At 34.9% G+C, this 19,968-nt stretch overlaps 1 protein-coding gene and 1 pseudogene across 1 annotated transcript; both read right to left on the bottom strand.

Annotated features, from left to right (window-relative positions):
* Positions 1 to 10,726: 10,726 nt before the first annotated feature.
* LOC146728656 (UDP-galactose:fucoside alpha-3-galactosyltransferase-like) lies at positions 10,727 to 11,602 on the bottom strand. The gene has a single exon (XM_085495712.1). The coding sequence runs from the start codon at positions 11,600 to 11,602 to the stop codon at positions 10,727 to 10,729; it is 876 nt and encodes a 291-aa protein (XP_085351838.1).
* A 1,841-nt stretch (positions 11,603 to 13,443) lies between these two features.
* On the bottom strand, positions 13,444 to 19,402 carry LOC146728655 (uncharacterized; annotated as a pseudogene).
* Positions 19,403 to 19,968: the final 566 nt, after the last annotated feature.

The following is a 19,968-nucleotide window of genomic DNA, read 5'->3' as shown; positions in this document are numbered from 1 at the left end:
TAAATAAAAAGGTCTACCCATTTTTATGTAATACATAAAATACTATATTTATCGTGAAAATTAAAGCTATGTAAAGCTGAAGAAGAAATGAAAGTATCCTGCTTTTCTTGATTACAACGATTTCTTACCTTGTGACAGAATTTCATGGTGGACCAATTTTGTTTACACCAATGTTGAATTAGTCGAACAACATTTGCTGCGCAAATTTTCCTTTCAAGGTCACTAAACCACCATAGTTCATCTTTCAGCTTCTTTGGTCGTTCATCAAAAGAATTTGGCCTTCTACTTATGATCGTTTTTGAAAATGTGATCGTTTACCCTTCTTGTTCATACCAGGTATTATTTCCCTATTTAGGCAATATTGCATGAACAAATAATTACTAATTTAAATAAATGTTTTGTCAAGATTTATCAATGCTGTGGATGATATTTGTCTATAATTCCTTTTCTTCTTCTTCCTAAATGACACACTTATTTGATATGCCTTTAATCGCCTTTGTTTTCGTTCAATTATATATGCTGAAACACAGTGGCGGATCCAGAAGGGGGCCAGGGGGCCATAGTCCCCCCCCCCAAACGCATGACGATTCATATAATCTGGATTACGCATAGCTTCTCTGCGATTTACGCTCCGTAATTTCGAGCGAAGCTTGCCCCCAATGCATTTCGCTGGATCCGCCACTGCTGAAACATGTTTCTCTGAAATAACTCCTGTATGTGAATAATCGTTATCTGATGGTCAGTACACACATTTTGTGTGGTCTGGGAAGTGTATTTTTGTGCAGCCACAGTTATCTCTAGAAGATTGTTTCCATTATAAATACACGAGACGTTACATCAACAACAACTTCATAGATTCATGTTGATTATCGGCGTTTCGCTGCTACTGTAATGGTTGTTTACACTCTACCACACTGACACACCACGCACACAGTAGTGGCGATCTTACATAGAATAGTAAAACTTCGATCCCTGTAAGCGGCGCACAAGCCATGTAAAAAAAAAAAACAGAAATAAAAACTCGAATAATGACGGAACTAAAAAGTTCTGGAAATTTGCACCCACCACATGCTCGAATCACAGTCAGCTGGCGCACACGTGATAATAACATAAATACGATATTTACTATATGGGGGCCGCCATCTTGAATGACGCATAAAACTAAATAAGAGACAAGTTGTGAAACGCGTTTTTCAGATTCCTACAAATCAGGACAAAAATACCAATCTTTCACAAAAATACGGTCCGTTGGGGTTACTAGTATATTAAGCCAACCGATAACAAAATTCGGCCGAATTCGTCGTTTTTGTGTGGAAAAATTCCTTGCATACGAACACCTAATTACGCGGAGAACCTAGAACACTAAGCCGGGGTATTTGAAACTAAAAATTGGCATTCCAGCACAGCAGCCAATCAGCGACGGCCTAACGCTTAGATAACAATTTCGGTAATCTTTTAGGTGACTTGATCATATAGAAATATTAATTAGTGAGACGAATACCTGATTGGTTAACAATACATTGTTGACTAATTTTACGAATATGAATTAGTTCATGAGATTTGGCAAGAAAAGAAATGCAAAACTGTAATAATGAAGTAATTTCAATTGAATCAATAAATTTACTGAAAAGTACACAAATGAGCCTAATCGCAGGTTTTTCGAAAAACGTCAAAAACACAAGAATTAGTAGAAATGTTCCTGTTTTCGGCGGAATATTCAAGTTGATAGAGAATAATGTCTTTATTACAAAAATGCTGAAAAACCGTGAGTTTTTGCCTTAGTTTTTTATTTATTGGCGAAAAACTGTGAACTCGATAAATTTGGTTGCACAACTTCCCTTTATTATATACACCTAGCGACACCGATGCCAGCTGACTGTGTACAAAACTGGTAGGAGGTAATACATTTGGGGTGAAAGTATTCAAAAATCAGTTTTTTGGTGTTTGCAATGGCAGTAGTGGGCCAGGATTTTTTTACAGTTAGTGACGGCACACACACACAAAACGACTATTATTATTATAAGGGCAATCCTAGCGGAGCGGATCGCCAACACACACACACACATACACACACAAAACAACAAAAGTGATCATAAGGGCAATCCTAGCGGAGCGGATCGCCAATACCTAATATTTGCAAATATTTTTTCCACATTGTTTTTTATGTATAAACCATTGGACACACAATTTAAATTAGTCAATTAAATCGTAGTACAATTAAAAAAAACAGTGTTTTAAATTTATGTCATGTCATTTACGAAGATTTAATGCATTATTTGTAAATAAGTACAAATACACCTATTAAATATTCATTTTATATAGAGAATGAATGACGATACGCTGTCTATTATTGCGTGTTACGAATCCCCACTATCAGAATAACAGGATTTTACATATTCACACGATAATGTCCGAGCCGAGGGTGTTATCACGCGACAGTGGACAAGGCAGAGTTTGTTATTTCAATTACAATAGTCCGGACTGTCGTAGTATTGATAAACGTGGTGCGTTGAGCATTCATAAATGGACGTTGTAGGCGCTTGTATGTCAGTTGCTCAAAGAACGTCCACTTAATTTGAAACACATAATGTGATATATTATACTTAATTGGTGAGAGCCAATATTACATATGCAGAACTTCGGATCGCTAAAATTGTATGTTCAGAGATATTCGCTATAATAATACAAATGTTCACCAAATAGCGATGAACATACATTTTAGTGAGCCTCAGATTACATTGTGAATTTCGCTGTGTTGACAATTATACTTGTTGTGTACTCGTTACCGACAAACATGGGGAGTCCCAACATTCTTAAATCAAGATTACAGATATTAAATGATAGGTCTCCATCTCAAGATTAACGTTTTTATTTTAAAGTATCGATAATTTACACAGAAGGCAAGATTTATGCATAACTAGAACTTTTAAAATAATTATTTGCAAATAGTGAAATCAATGTTTGTAAAATGTCAATGACAGTTACTAGAGTCATGCTTTTCCTCTCAACGATATGTGCAATGAAGCCGAATATTCTTGTATATACATATCTATCCTTATTTCAATTTGTCATGTAATTACTGTTTATCATCATGTAGGTATTTTATAATATGTGAGAGATCACTATCAGTATTCTCTACTCTATTCTCTGATGAATTTAATTGTTTAACACATTTACCTTACTTTTTTTTATTAACAGATAATATAAAAGTACATCACAAACTATAGTGGTAGGTGGCAAAGTATTGGTATTTTTAAATATGCAATGAATGTACGGGCTTATAATAATAGATTAAGAATTACAGCTCACAATGAAGTAAATTCTTGGTATTTGCCAGCAGTTTGTGCTTGCCTTTTTTTACTAGAATCTTATTTTTCAATTCTCGTAAGAAGCCATTAAAACCAATATGAAAAGAACGGTTTCTGAAATATTTTTGCTTGTATATGTAAAATACAGTAATTCATATTGAAATTATCTCTATTAAGTGGTATTAATTCAAACATTACATCTTTACAAGATAATGGTAAATAATCAGATATAACTACTTCATACCAGCGTGTTATATCAATGCAAAAACAGTTTAATATATTACACTGGAATAGGAAGTGACATAATGTGTCGACCTTGTCACAATCATTACATAAATCAGTATCTATTATACCCTATTTATGTAACCTAGTGTTACATGGAAAGATTCTATGGAGTATTTTATATTGAAAAGCCTGAAGTTTAGTTTCACTGGTAATATTGAATGACATATTAAAATATTGTACCCACTGATCATTTTGAATGTCCTCAAAGATTGCTGACCATTTCTTAACTGCAATTATACCTGGCACTTCAAGATTATTCATAAATGGATTGTAATATTGTTTGCAAGATAGTACATTACAAGTTATTGTATTGCAGGTACGTGACCTCTGACCTTCATGCAATATTTTCTTCCATCGAGATGGGATGGCCGCCTTTATTGTTAAATAATTTAAAAATTTGAATGATCTTATATTGAATTTATTTAATAACATATCTATATTTCAAAAACATTTTTCATTAAAGATGTCTTTTACGTTAAGAATGCGTGCTCTAAACTAATTTCTACAAAATAAAGTATTTTTTCCACTTGTAACATGGATATTATACCACAGTGATTGGTTCAGAATGTCATGCTTTGTCATTGGATCTTCAGCAGGTAACTTTGAGTAACATTCAATTTTTTTTTATAAAATTGGGGGTATTGTGGTTGGAATGGCAGATGAATGAAACTTTCCAAGAAAAAACTCACATATAGAATATACATTAAAATAACTTTCTGGAATTAATCTCCAACTGGCTACAGTTGGATTAATAAATTGTTAATCCAGTTACATTTCAAGAAATTCATATAACACCAAGTATGCAGCATGTTTAGACACCACACTCTATCTTTCTCGTGATCACATTTCTTTTTATTTTACCATTTTTTCCAGACCAAATAATTTTAAATTAGTGTCTGCATTTGGTTAATGACCCAATCTGGTGTATAAAGAACCGAACTAATGTAAGAGATCTGAAAAATGGCGAGAGATTTGATAATGGTTATTTTACCAAATAAAGATAGATCCCGTTGCTGCCAGATATTTAAGATACTTTTCAGACTGGTGACTGCGTTCATTTTAAGTGAAATGTTTTTTTTCCAGGAAGCAATACTGTCCTAACTGTCCTGTTTTGTCATAGTTAATTTTTAGACCAGCAGCAAAGTAAAAACATGTGAGCGCCTTCACTGTGTTTTGAATTGAAATAGCATCGCGTATATAGAGTGTGGTGTCGTCTGGTAGCTGTGAAATCTTCACAGCTGTATCAAAATTGTTTAAGCCCGCAATTGAAGTATTGCCTCTAATATAAATTGCTAGACGCTCCACTGAAATAATAAACAGCAGAGCAGAGATGGGACATCCTTGTCTAATACCCCTCTCTAGTTTAAAAAAGGGGTCGAAAACTCACTATTACTGACACAGCTCTCTATATTACTATAGAGTACCTTGACCCAGTGGCAGAAAATTGATCCAAAATTGAACGCACTCATAGCACGTAACAGGAAGCACCAGCGAATAGAGTCGAAGGCCTTTAAGAAATCAATGAATATGAGAGCACCTGTGGCATTACTCAAATAACTTTCATGTAATACATCAAGACATCACATTTACCTTACTTATTAATTATTGTGTTAGTGAATTTACACTGCTTTGTTAGAAACTATCACTGACTAGGTTTAATTGTTTATGTAAATACGGCAGTTTTTGGTTCATTTTTTCACCTTAGTATTAATAGAATTACCAATTTCGAAAATACTCACCTGAACTGTTGATGATGGTTCATGAGCTGGTATGGCTTATTCAAGTGTTTAATTCATTTAACACAAAATCGATCTTACATCTCCAAAATTAGTCTTAGTACCCCTAGAAATTGTTCACACCAATCCCTATTTGATTTTCAGGAAAATATACCAAATGCTTCTGCTTGTTTTGTTTAGCTATGTATTCTTTGTATGGTCAATCATTCCATTATTACATTTTGCGATATTCGTTTCATGACATTGCTTGTGAGTTGATGAGAAGCAAGTCAACAATTTATTATTTATCCCTACACAAAAAAGTCCAAATTGATAATAATTGACATGCCAAAATGACATAGAATACTGTGAGAACGACATTCAGTTCTGGTCACCAACCGAGTGTCCCATCGTATGCAGCTTGATCAGTAGTAATTGGCGGTTGTTAAAACAGTCCCGTGTTAAATTGCGGGTGGAAATTAAGCACAAAATCACCGTCATACTTCAGCTGTCCCGTCTGGTTTTTTTTCGCCTCTCTACCGAAGATACATTCTATTACCTCACTGATCAGATAATCTTGAGCGCTCATTAAAAAACGATCACGTATTTAGATGTTGTCTGCTGTACTCCCTGCATTGACCACAATCACTGTCCCATTACAATGAAATAAAAGAGTTGGGCGTTGTATTGATCGACCAACAACAACGCCGAATGAGCAACTTATGATACAATAATAATCAACCATCTCGTGTTTACCTCGTTCAGCGTGACTGCACTCTAAGTTAGTCTGTCAAGCAGTTGCCTACAAGGCTAGAATCTTACCTTATTCATGAACGAATCATCAAATATCCTAGAGCACAGTGATACTAATAAATTATATCGAGAGGAACGCTCGAATAAACATCATGTGTGTCATTGTAAACGTATTCATTGGACACCATTATTAAAGACCAAACAAGCTTATAAAGCAATGTACGTGTTTGAATAATGCCCTTAGTAAAATAGGAATGAATAAACCCAAACAATTGTAGTAAATAATTATTCTCCTCCCTTTTGTTCGTTTGGACAATGGAGTGTTTGAGTACACTACAGTTATACTGCAGTGTTAAAAAAATGTATTACGTGCAATTCCATGTATGTCTAGGTATGTCAGTCAAGGTTAAAATGTATACTAATTGTGTCAGTTTTTCGAACGGTCGTACAAGCAGATAATATCCGAATGAAATTGAAGTTGAAAAATGTTTGACAGCACTAAACGTCCAGCACCAAAGAACATACGTACTGATTACTGCTGTAGGTACTGTGTATTGCTGCATTGACAAACAAAGGTGGTGTACCATCGCACCATGTTCTCTCTATAACGATGCCATAAGTAACCAGTGAAAATTAAAAAAAAAAGATCACTTACTTATTTTGTTCGCACCAGCGTTTCATATATATGTGAAGTAAATAATTGTGTCATTGATAATTTGCAAAATAGTTCCGAGCCGCAAATAAGCATTTCTGTGCTAACCATATTATTCTCTCATTTGTATACTCTTCAATTCATTTATGTTTTTACACATTTTATTTATTTAATGTTCCCAACACAGATTATAAAATTGTAGACTACAAAATGAAAAATCCGCTATGGCAGAAAGATTGTGATTATAGAATAATAGAACAGCAAAATTAAAAAGAAATTAAAACAGACACATTTTAATACAAACAACACGAGATATCAGGTAAAACATAATTCTTGGTGTTTCCTCCCAAACATGTAGTTGAAATATTAAAAAGTCAGAATATAGTTGTAAAGGAATTTCGAAACGATCTATTGCTATGTCATGTGACTTTAAAATTAAAGATAGGACGAGAATACCATTTACAGATTTAAAAATACTAAATTAAAATAAATACGTCGATGGGAAAGTTAATGAAGAGTGTAATTCAGTACAGTGTAAGCATCATATTTACGCTAATTAAGATCTTTCACGCAATTTGTCTGGACCGATTCAAATCTTTCCCAAATTAATTTACAGTTGTTGTTATAATTACCCGGAAAATATTGCAACAACGCCCTCAACGTGCGTGATGAAAGTCTTTTTCTATTTAATTACTCTTCTTACACAGAATGTTAGTTAACCAGTCTTACGTTTTATTGATATACACATTTTATACTATAAAGTAATAAAATACACAAATGATGACTTTTCTTATATGTTATTTGGAGCAATACACTAACTACAGATAAATGTGTACTAATTATTATATTTGTTTAATACCTAATAATTGCAAATAATTGTTTTTATGTATAAACCATTGGACATACAATTTAAATTATTCAATTCAATTGTAGTAGAATTAAAAAAAAACAGTGTTTATATTTTTGTCCTAACATTGTTGAATACATATTCGGAGATTTAATGCATTATTTGTAAATAAATACAGAAAGGTAAATAATCATTGAGGCTTTTGTTGTTTAAATTACCAGTACAAAACAAGGGAAACATGAGACATAGGCGAGGTACACATATTCACATATTCGTGTATTGAACTTAAACACTGATCAGTTAACGTCTGATAACAGGGCTGCACGTGGTGCCGATTAACCAATGAGAAAGTGTTATATTGCAAATAATTAGAAACATATAATATGGTATATTATCCTTTTTTGGTGACAGTCGATACTACATATGCGTAACTGCACATCGTTAATATTATATACATCAGTATATGAACATTCGACACGGTACTGTAATGCTCTGACTCTCATATTCATGTCACTAAATGTTCGAGTTATTCACTAACTTTAACAGTAAAACCAGTATCGAACATTTCTGCCTATTTCTTCTGACTGGGTTTTCTAGATTTTGACATTACTTTTTTTAAGAAGTCGCCCTCGACATTGCTTCAGTAGAGAATGAGCTCTTCAAATTGCTGAAACTGTACGCCAGAGATATTCGGTATAATAATACAAATGTTCACCAAATAGCGGTGGCCATACATTTTAGTGAGAGTCAGAGCACATTGTCAACTTCGTCATGTTGACAATTAAACTTGTTGTGTATTCGTTACCGACAAAACTGGGAAGTCCCCTCTAATTTCTGAAGTCGAGATTACAGATATTAAATGATACGTCCCCATCTCAAGATTAACGCTTGTATTCAATGTATTTTACATAGAAGACGAGATTTATGCAAATCTAGAATGCTCAAGTGATTACTTGCAATAATGAAATCAATGTTTCACTATGATATGTGCAATGAGGTCGAATGTTCGGGTATTTGTACATGTCTATAATTATTTCAATTTGTGATGTAAATGCTGTTGATCATCATGTAATTATTTTATAATATGTGAGAGATCACAGCAGTATTCTCTGCTTTTGATGAATTTAATTGTTTAACACATTTACTTATTTATTTACACTGCTTTGTTAGAAACTGGCGCTCAATGGGTTTAATTGATAATAATTAACATGCCAAAATGACATAGAATTTTCTGTTACTAATTCTATAACGACGACATTCAGTTCTGATCGCCAACCGAGTATCCCATCGTATGCAGCTTGGTCAGTAGTAATTGGCGGCTGTTAAAACAGCCCGTGTTAAATTGCAGGTGGAAATTAAGCACAAAATCATTGTCATACTTCAGCTGCCTCGTCTGTTTTCTTCGCCTCTCTACCAAGGATACGTACTACACGCACTGTTCAGATAATCATGAGCGCTCATTAAAAAAAACGATTGCGTAATCAGGTGTTGTCGTCTGCTGTACTCTGGTGCTCCCTGCATTGGCCACAATCACTCCCATTGTTGTGTGATAAAAGGGTTGGGCGTTGTATTGATCGAACAGCAACAACGCCGAATGAGCAACTTACGGTACAATAATAATCAACAATCTCGTGTTTACCTCGTCGAGCGTGACTGCACTCTAAATTAGTCTGCCAAGTAGTTTTAAATTGTAAACAAGTTGTGATAATTGCCTCAAAGGTTAGAATCTTACCTTGTTCATGAACGAATCATCAAATATCCTAGAAACATATATAATTAGAAACATATGGTATATTATCCTTATTTGGTGACAGCCGATACTACATATGCGTAACTGCACATCGTTAATATTATATACATCAGTATATGAACATTCAACACGGTACTGTAATGCTCTGACTCTCATATTCATGTCATCACAAATTGCTCGAGTTATTCACTAACTTTAACAGTAAAACCAGCATCGAACATTTCTGCGTATTTCTTCTGACATAGTTATTTTATAATATATGAGAGATCACATCAGTATTTCCTACTTTTGATGAATTTAATTGTTTACCACATCATTTACTTGTTTATTTTTAATTATTGTGTGAGTGAATTTACACTGCTTTGTTAGAAACTGGCACTTAATGGGTTTAATTGTTTATGTAAAGACGGTTCATTTCTGTACCACATAATCAATATAATTATCAATACTGTCCTGATCTGTTGATGATGATTAGTGAGCTTGTATTTATTCCTTTTTATTCCCAAAACGAGCACATCTTCTTCTACATCTTCGAAAAGAGTCTTAGTTTCCCCTGGAAATTTCAACACCAGTCCCTATCTGATTTTCCCGAAATGTACCAAATGCTTCTGCTTGTTTTATTCATGCATTCCTTGTATTTCATTCTATTAATTGTATCCTTGTCTTTCCATAATTACACGACATTTTGCGATATTCGTTTTAGGTAATTGGCTGTGGGTTGACGAGAAACAAGTCTACCTGCAGTGGCGAGACGTTTGCCGTGATCACGAGTTCCAATCCTCATTTGCCTGTACATGTAATTCAAATTGCACACAGTGACTGTCTCTGCTTGTTAACAGAGTTGTCCCTCGGGAACATTCTTAACTGTGTAAGGTCGTATTAAACCATGAATTATAGGTTTATTTGTATACAATCCATGGTTAGCTAATTTCCAAATTGAAACAAATTACACAGCATTTGGAGATTCGAATTCTTCAACGTTTGTGGTGTTACAGTGTAACTTGCTTCAATGTTTGTTCATATCAAAAAATGAACGTTTACACCATTTAACGTATATTTAACATGTTGTGCCCAACTTGAACAGAATACCAAATACCAATCATCCCACTACATACAAGTATGATAATGAGGGTTAGACTGATGCGCATTTGATTAGTGGCCCTAAAAAACATCAAGCATTTTTATATCAGAAAATAAGGACGTCCTTATTAATTCAGTTGCATGATATCGGTGATAACAACTTTATTGTATACAGTGGGTAGCATTTACAAGTTACCTTGCCTTGTTTAAGCTTGGTATACTTGGTAATTATCTTAAGAAATATATGATTAGAAACGTATATTGTTTGTCAGTATAGTATGTAGAACGCTTTTCGCAAAAATGGAATAACAAATTACACATTATATATACTAACAATCATAGTAATTTAGAATTTAAGCGTTGACATGCATCAGGTAAACACTGTGTTGTGTTTTTTGACAAAAACCAGTGTCCCCACTTCTGGGCTCTTCTTATTTTGTTCTCATTACCAGTAACATAGTTGTTTTGCAAAACAACTGGACTGATGTTTTTCTGCATATCTTCACTATGGTACCACTGCCCACTGACAAATCTGTCTCTGGAAAGATAAGTCAATCTGATGGGGTCCTCACGAATAGCAATGTTGGATAACATTACTTGTTCTGAACCTCGAAAATGAATGTTTTCTTGTCCTTGTTTGAACTTGCTCATACGTTTACCTAGCCTTGTGGATAGTGTATTCCAGACTCGTTGTGTTGCCCTTGTTGCATTGAGGTACAGAAAACCAGCACAGAATTCTGATTCATCGACGTAATTTGCGACATTTACGTACATATCTGAGGGAGTTGGCTTTTCACGAAAGAGATGAAGTGGGTTTTTAAACCACACAGCGTCACCTTCGGTTATTAATATGCTAATATTACTTGTCAACAACCTGTTAATCATCCTTACACGGAACAGTCCAAATTGATAATAATTGACACGCCCATATGACATAGGATCTTTTGTTCCGAATTCTATAAGCCTGACATTCAGCTCAGGTCGCCAATCAAGTAATCCATCGTATGCAGCTCGGTCAGTAGTAATAAACACCGTTTGCTCTAATACGTCATCAAAACAATCCACGTTGCAAATCCAACTTTTTGTCATATTCAAGTAAGCATGGTTCAAAAACTGCAGAGCGACAAAACCATAACGTTTCTGTATATCTGAGCTTATTCTAACTAAATCTGTTTTCATCACACTTGATCCAGCCTGTACGGATATATTCATGTTTGTGAATGTATCACTATTTGAATAATGTTCCTGGACTCGCGCGTGCATATTTGGCACCAGACTATCCAAACCAGATGCACTCTTAAAACGATTGTTAAATATCCAATCCCTGTTATAGTTTCTCATTGAGAAAATGATCAATGCTACGATGGCTGCAACACACAGACAGCGCGATATTATTTTCAGTGCGTTTTGGGACACCATATTGCAATGTATAATTAATACAGCTTCAGCCTTATAATATCCACCATATGGTGCATTTAATGAAACTATGTGAAACGTATAATAAATTCAATAATAAATGAATGAAAAAATTGTTTAAATATTATTTTCCTTAATGAACAAAATGGAGAACAAGCAAAATAAATTATTTTATATAATTACATATTTTAGTAAAACATCAAGTACCATAACCATAACCAATACATATGCAACGTTTTACGAGTGATCATTCCCTTACAAATTATATTTGAACTAATTAAATCAATCTGATTTACACCCGAAAATGGAGTAGAATTTTGTTAGTGAATATATCTAACTGTCATTGGCAACCATTTAATATATATATATATATTTTCATTTAAAATTGATACTTAATTTAATTTGATGGCTCATTATCAAAGCGACAGCTGGGGTGAGGCTGTTGTAATTTGTTTGTGTGCAAACATATTACTAACAGCAAATAATGGTATTATCAGCTTTCAACTGTTCCATATTCTAATCCAAGTAAAGAGCCGGTTGCACAGGTGGAGGGTCAATTCTACATCGTTTTTATATTCGCATTAGAACATTCTTTCCTGGCTGTACTGTTTTACCAGTAAGCCTGTGAGATGTTTCTGTACTATAGTTCTGTTGGTATTATACACTATAGTAAACTACACATTGCAGTGTCCATACGATTGTGGCTCTGTCAGCATCCGCCTTGTATGCAAATTACGTTCGTCTGACGCATTACAAAACAAACGTCGAGATTGTGGTGGAACAAGACACGACTCACATTGGTTCCATTTACTAAAGCTGGCCCAGGCTTATACTAGAGATATAGCTAATTCTCTCGCGCCCCATATAAAAAGTAAAACCTGGCTCGTCACAAGAGCCCAGCAAGAGGTTGGCTGAGAACAACCTTCCAGGACTGTGTTCTGAGTGAGACTAACTTGAATTTGCTTTCAGTGCTCATTACGAGGAAACAGAAACACGGGAATTTGAATAATAACAGCACAGCTGGGCGACCTGTCCTCAATTTAACCCCTGTCATACCTAACTTGTTCTTTGTTTAAAACAATATCATCTAAGGCAGTGTGCACTGCAGGTATCTTATTGCGCATACTAGTTTATAATGTGACGTGCAACATTAATTAAGCAACATTCTTAACTATATGGCAAGAATAGTTATACACTCAAGGGTTTGCAAAAACAACAACAATACAATTGAAAAATATGTTATTTCAAATATTTATAGATTATTTATAATTGTGGCCATCTTGAATTTGCAATGTCAACGAAACAATGTTATTTTAATGACATGATATTCAAACTGAGACAACAGGACAACAATTGTAATTGTGGATCCCCATCTTTTAAGTGAGTTTGAAAAACTGACGAAGCAATGGTTTATCAAACGAGTGCATTTAAATTTTACTAAAATTTCTGGTCTATAAATGTAAGTGATCGGGCTCTTTGACTATAGTGAATTGAAATCAAAGATGTTACTCGCTGGTTGCCTTTATTTCATTCAGGCATCTAGTATTTTTACGAATGCTTTTGACATAGCAATTAGGTGTGAAAAAAATCGCGGCATATTTATTGTGACAGATGGTAACAGGTAATATTTGATAACATTAAGGTGACACATGGTAGACATTTCCGTTGCTTTATTCAGTTTTAACAGACACATATCTTTTAAATTTATGTTGTTTTTCCGAGCAACATTTTCGGGCATTGAAGATTCCGCTGTCTCTCCATAAGTATATATAGCTTTTGATGGTAATGCGTTTCTTAAATAGATTAAAATTGTTCTTTCAAATTCTCGCAAGACGGTCATGTGCCTTATTCCTCAGAACTTGTCTCAAACTGTTATGTAGGTCACGAGACAATAAACGTACACTTGTCAGTTATACTTTTATTAGAAGAAACCCACAAATGGTGTGTTCTAATACAAGGCTCATACAATGTTGTGGAGTGTGGACTTTTAAACTGTATGATATTTCGAGATTAACTTGATTAGGTTGTGCATATATTTCAGTATGCAAATCCTAGGAGATCTATGTATTCTAAAAACTCAAAACTTGTGCACATGTGTACTGCATGTTCGCAATGCGTAATAAATGTCCAATATTTTTTATAGGATATTGCATTGATAAATGGGGGCATTGAACCCCTTTTACTTTTCGCATGTCGTACACAATTGGTGGTAGGACTCGCCTATTGCCTTTAAAAGTATCACAATTTCCCCAAATATCACATATATATTGGCTTTCTCAGCAGTGTAGTTTCAGTCAGATAATAATAACCTTGTATTTCGACACATCTGCGTATCTGCATCTTCCCCGCGATAAATTGTCTCTAAATCAAACCTAAAAACCCTAATATGAGGGGATTACACAACGCTCAGACACAGACCTCTGATATAGTTGCAATACGATGTCTCAAAACATGTTAAAGATATCAACTCGTTTTGTATTATGTCTGTGTATTACATTTCTGACGTTGGCTGGGTTCCTGTATGGATACTTCTCTTGGTGGAACATTCGTCTACCTACGATAGACTCGTTTCATCCGAGAACGTGGTTGTACCTGATGTGGACGGAGTCAATACAAGTGCCGAGAAATTACTTGAAATCACTACGGCTATACAGAAACGTTATGGCTTTATCGTTGTGCAGTTTTTGAACCATGCTTACTTGGATATGGCAAAGAGTTGGATTTGCAACGTGGATTGTTTTGATGACGTATTAGAGCAAACTGTGTTTATTACTACTGACCAAGCTGCATATGATGGATTACTTGATTGGCGGACAGAATTGAATGTGTTGCTTATAGAATTTGGACATACGGACATGTCAATTATTATCAATATGGACTATTCCGTGTAAAGACAAATGGTATGTTGTTGACAAGAAATATTAGTGTAATAATAACTGAATTGGACGCTGTGTGGTTTGAAAACCCTCTTCAATATTTTCGTAGACTGACACCTCCATCAGATATGCACGTCAATGTCGCAAATTACGGTAAAGGAGATGTTTTTTGTGCTGGTTTCTTGTTTCTCAATGCAACGATACAACGAGGGTGGAATACACTCTTCATAAGACTAAGTAAACATATTGGCACGTTTAAAGACGGACAACAGAAAATTGGTACTAATAAAGGTTCGGAACAAGTAATGTTATCGCACATCGCAATTCGTTAGGATCCAATAAGACTGAACTATCTACCCAAAGACAAATTTGTCAGTGGCAATGGTATCTAAAGGTAAAAATGCAACACAACCTCACTCCAGTTGTTATTGGCAACGAAAACAAAATCAGAAGAGCTCAAATCGGGGGCACTGTTTTTTATCACGTGATACGGTGCATTGTATCGCCAACGCCTGTCAAAATTTAACCTTGAAATAGCATTAAATATGGAGATGAAATCATTGTAATTGTGTTTGTATTGTAAATATGGTAATTTAGTTATTGTGATTGTGTTCCCATGTATGTTCGATATCTAAAAACCACTACGCATGGATGATTGTGGCATAGACAACATCACACGAGTGAATGAATACGACGAAGCAGGCGGTAATAGTGTTTATAATAATTTTAATATACAAGGCATATGAACGTCTCCAATAAATGATTCGATTTTGTCTCATATAAAGTGGCGCACACGTTTGGCTGTGCATCGCCCTACAAAGGATTTCGTTATGACAATCCATTTACTTCATAAATTGTGATGTAGTATATTTGTTCAAGATTTAGTGATATCCTCGGAAATAACTTTTTTTTGACAATGATTCAACGGACAGTCAAATGCATGTTTTCAGCAAGGATTCAAAAATATCATTTTTCACCATAACACCAAGTATCAAAGCATTCAGGCTTGTGGTGTTCAAGAAGAGGTGAAAAAAGTAAAACGTTGACACAGACGACGGACGACACATGACGACGGACAATCACTCATACGATAAGCTCCGCTCGACAAAGTTGACAGCGGAGTTAAAGATATGAAAAGCAATTGAAAAGTGGGTGGGTTGGCATATATATTTGACCTAAGTCATTGCATATTGACGCCGCAGTTAAATTTAGAGAAATGTATGTAAAAATTTTGGAAAAAGCCCCACTTATCAGACGAATATACCACTATTAAAGAGTATAATGATGAAAAAACTGCTTACAAAGTTGTGAAAAGTGATTGCAAAGTTAGCAAATTTACATGGAAATGTGACCTATGTTGTCATACAATCGAGATCCATCGTTAAAAGTTCGCAAAAGTGAATAAATATGTCGTAAATAGCCGTTCTATTGTTAAGATCTATCGAGCGTCGATAGTACTTGCATGGGAGACAATCTGAGCAATTACACACGCCACCACAGTACGCGTGGAGCGCCCTCTAGGGACCATGTAAACTCCCATTTGCGTACCGAAGGAAATGTCATTATCTCAATGCTGGAAAGGAAAGAAGTGAAAATGAATGGATAGATGGATAGGAAGATAGTGTTATTCAAGTGTGATTTTCGAGTTTTTTTAGTGTTATTCTTGAATGGTCTATGCTTCAGCAATTTAATGAAGACATTAAATAGTATACTTTGTTGCTATGACTATCTTACACAATGTGACCAATCAAGTTAACAGGTAGTACTGTGACCGCCGCAGGTCATGTAGGCTCTGATTAGGTGTATATAATGCTATATGGTTCGTTGTTTAGCCGGTACCACTACTGCGACAGCCCGGCGCGACGATATGTCTGAACACAAACATGGGCGATTTCAAACCTGATTTTTAGTTTTTTTTTTAATATTCTGACTTTTACTTGGTTGTATTTTGTATATATCAGTCAGACTCTGACAACAAGTAAGTAAACGGGCCGGGACTCTGAAGACCCCCGAGAAAGCGTCATCGTACAACATTTAATGAACGAAATTTATAACCTCATGCTTCCGAACAATCCGATATTGATAATGGATAACAAAGTATACAAGTACTGTCTACGATATACTGCAAAGTGGAAACAATATACTTATTTAACCGTTGTCGATTTTTGTACAAAATTCCAAGAACACAAAACAAACAACTGACAACAATCGATAAAAAAAAAATAAAAAAAAAACTGCCGAGTACATTACACAGTCACTGTAGTCACACCAGTAAGAAAAAGATACTGTGGAACTCATGGCAAATGTAAATACATAATAAACGTCAGTCATTATACTATTTATTTAAAAAAAATGCTATTATTGCTGTTATTAACAGAAGCGTTTATCCACCAATAACTGAAATACATCCACTATGTTATGACTAGCATCACATGGCTAGCATAACATGCGAGAACAAGTATGTCTTACACCTCTTTTAAAGTCATGTTTGATTTTCAGGAAGTTAAATAGAATTACCCCAATTGATAATATTATAGTGTAATTCCATATAATAACGCGGCCAATATATTATAATAGTTGGTGCTTCTGTTGTGAGATGCGTCACTGATTTCACGTTACACATATACCTGACTTCATTGGTACATATAATGTAACTAGGATACTCGATTACTGTACCATTTATTTGTTGTGGCCTTGTTTTGATACTTTTCTATTTTTTATTATTTAAACTCATCCATATAATGAATAGAAATATTTTCAAGTTGAAATACAATTTAATAAAAAATAATAATTATACCACAGTGTATCAAATAGGCATTCCGAAAAGCTTTCTATGTTTATACAATTTTTAATCAAACAAGTGTTTGCTTTTTTGTTTTAAAGTAATTCTCTTTTTGTTCTCGGTAAATTTTCTTTGCATCTTCATAAAGCTTCAAGTCCCATTTATTCCGTGTACGTAGTTCATTCAATTCGTACTCTGTAAGGATTTCACTGTGGGTATTAGCGTTGATATGAACAGTGTCATTTTGCTGTGCTATACCAAATATATGACTGAGCATTTCTTGAGAGGTTTTAAAGTCCTCTGTCAGGCCAATGAACGCCATATTGGTTTCCATGTTTCTCTTAGCAACAAGATAGTGTTTCTCTTCTATATCAGGTATTTCATATGCTTCAGATAAATGCACTGCTCCATGTCCGTCTTCAAATGTATCATCAATTGTGGGATTATCACCAAACTGTAAAAGTCGTACCATATTATTACTCATATCTTGTAAATGCACTCTTTTACTACGTTTTAAGAAATCTGTAAGTGAAGAAGTTCTCTGCAAGAACTTTGTACAAATTGGATGGGTACGTCCGCAATGCGTTTTCTTCAGATAATAGTAGCTTGAAACAAGCTTCGCAATTGGCTCACGAAACCATGTGACATATGCAACTGGTCTGTATTTGAACACGTAGTCATGGATACCATATGTACGTTTCGAATAGTAAACAGTTTGTGAAGAATCATTCCTAGAGTTAACACCCTCATTGTATAGTTCACTGCAATGACCAACTAAACTTTTTCTCAGAACCCCCTCCTTCGGTGTGATTTGCAATAGTATCTTCTCAACTGATGTTCCACCAGCTTTTGGCAGATGCGTAAAAATAACATTTGCTTCACGATATTGACTGTGTGCTGATTCATTATAACTCAAATAGAAATTTGGAAGAGGTTTTCTACCGGCATCAGAAGTATTGTAGATATCTCGAAGTTCTTTATTCAGCCTCTTGCACACACCCTTATCACCTGTCACTAATAATTTCATTGACGTCGAGGTGTGTCTATGTGACTGGCCTGTGGTTATTGATTCATTGGCATAGTGACTGGTAATATTGGAGACCTTAACTGTGTGATTTGATAATTGTTTATCAGTATTCTGAATGTTCATGATTGGGAAGACTGCCGTACTGTGTACTTCATATGCCGTCTGTACTTGAGTGGACTTAACTGTAACATACCAATATACCATGGATAAACATGCTATTATATTACATAGCAACATACTGTACATAATTCTGGCAGATTTCATGATGAATGTCACAGAGATACCTGTTTGTGAAACACAAACATATAATATTAATACTCGACATACTCTACGAGAAATTGTTTTAAATTGAAATGTATTAATGGTTCATGGTGAAAAACAATGTAACTATTTTGTTACAAAAGTTCAAAACCAATTTTTACTTTGCAATATAATATTCGAAACCTTTGCTGGACATTCCGTCTACTCTGATATGTGACCTCTGGGTATATAACAATGTAAGTAGATTATTACAGAAATCAGATATAGCGTTGAAGAAGCATTAATGATAATAACTTAGGTTGTGATATTTTATCATTTTGTTTTAATGTTTTAGTCTACCTAAACTTATTAAACTTACCCCTTATTAAAGCGGGGTGTCGTCACTTACGCATGCGCCAGGTGGCCATAGCGTGTCATTGTTTACAAACAAGCGTCTACCCATGAGCCTTTGCGTTCTTAGCGTGTGTTGTTATCATTGCCTGGGACTCAATTCCCGCGCGTGCGCAGGTGACCACCCTCCTGCGTTACGCTTAGCTTAGTGTTGTTTCACTTTGCTATGTTTTGCTTAGCGTTGCTTTGCTTTATATCACCTAACTTTGCCTCAATGCATCTTTTCCTGACTTTGTGTTACCCACTGGCAAGAAACTCATTTTGGAACAATATATATCAATGACTGAAACGGAAAAAAATATGATTATTCAAGGCCAGGAAAGCGCAATAACTCACCACCCCCCAGTAATATACGTTCCAATTCATAGATCTAAGTCCAGTCAGGCCTTCCAAGATCAATCAATTTTAGTCGGCAAGGTTCATCCACATTAGTTACACCCCAAGTAAATAGTGAACTGACATCAAAGCACTCAATTATAGGGATTGGTCTCGGTGAGCTAGCTTCTCTCACTACAGCAAGTATACAACTATAGTGTTATGTATTCCGTGGCTCGACCCTTATGGCAGTTTGCGTAGACAGATTGTGTTAATGTCCTTTCATAACATGCATTATGTCACATGATCTGTTGCAATGAACACACTTTACATTTTAATATGCAATGTATTGATGACTGACAACAGCTGGAAGTCACATCATATACAGTGAGAATAGTTACAATGCATTATCGAATGACATGTTTAACACACCCCGTAGTTTAACAAAGAATGGTTTCAAGTCATGCAATACATTCACCGGTACTCGACGTCTACTAATGACCTTATTGCG

This window comes from Saccoglossus kowalevskii, chromosome 22, assembly GCF_978046115.1.
Source record: "Saccoglossus kowalevskii chromosome 22, keSacKowa6.1, whole genome shotgun sequence".
NCBI classification, from domain to species: Eukaryota; Metazoa; Hemichordata; class Enteropneusta; family Harrimaniidae; genus Saccoglossus; species Saccoglossus kowalevskii.
This window is presented reverse-complemented; position numbering and strand designations above follow the sequence as displayed.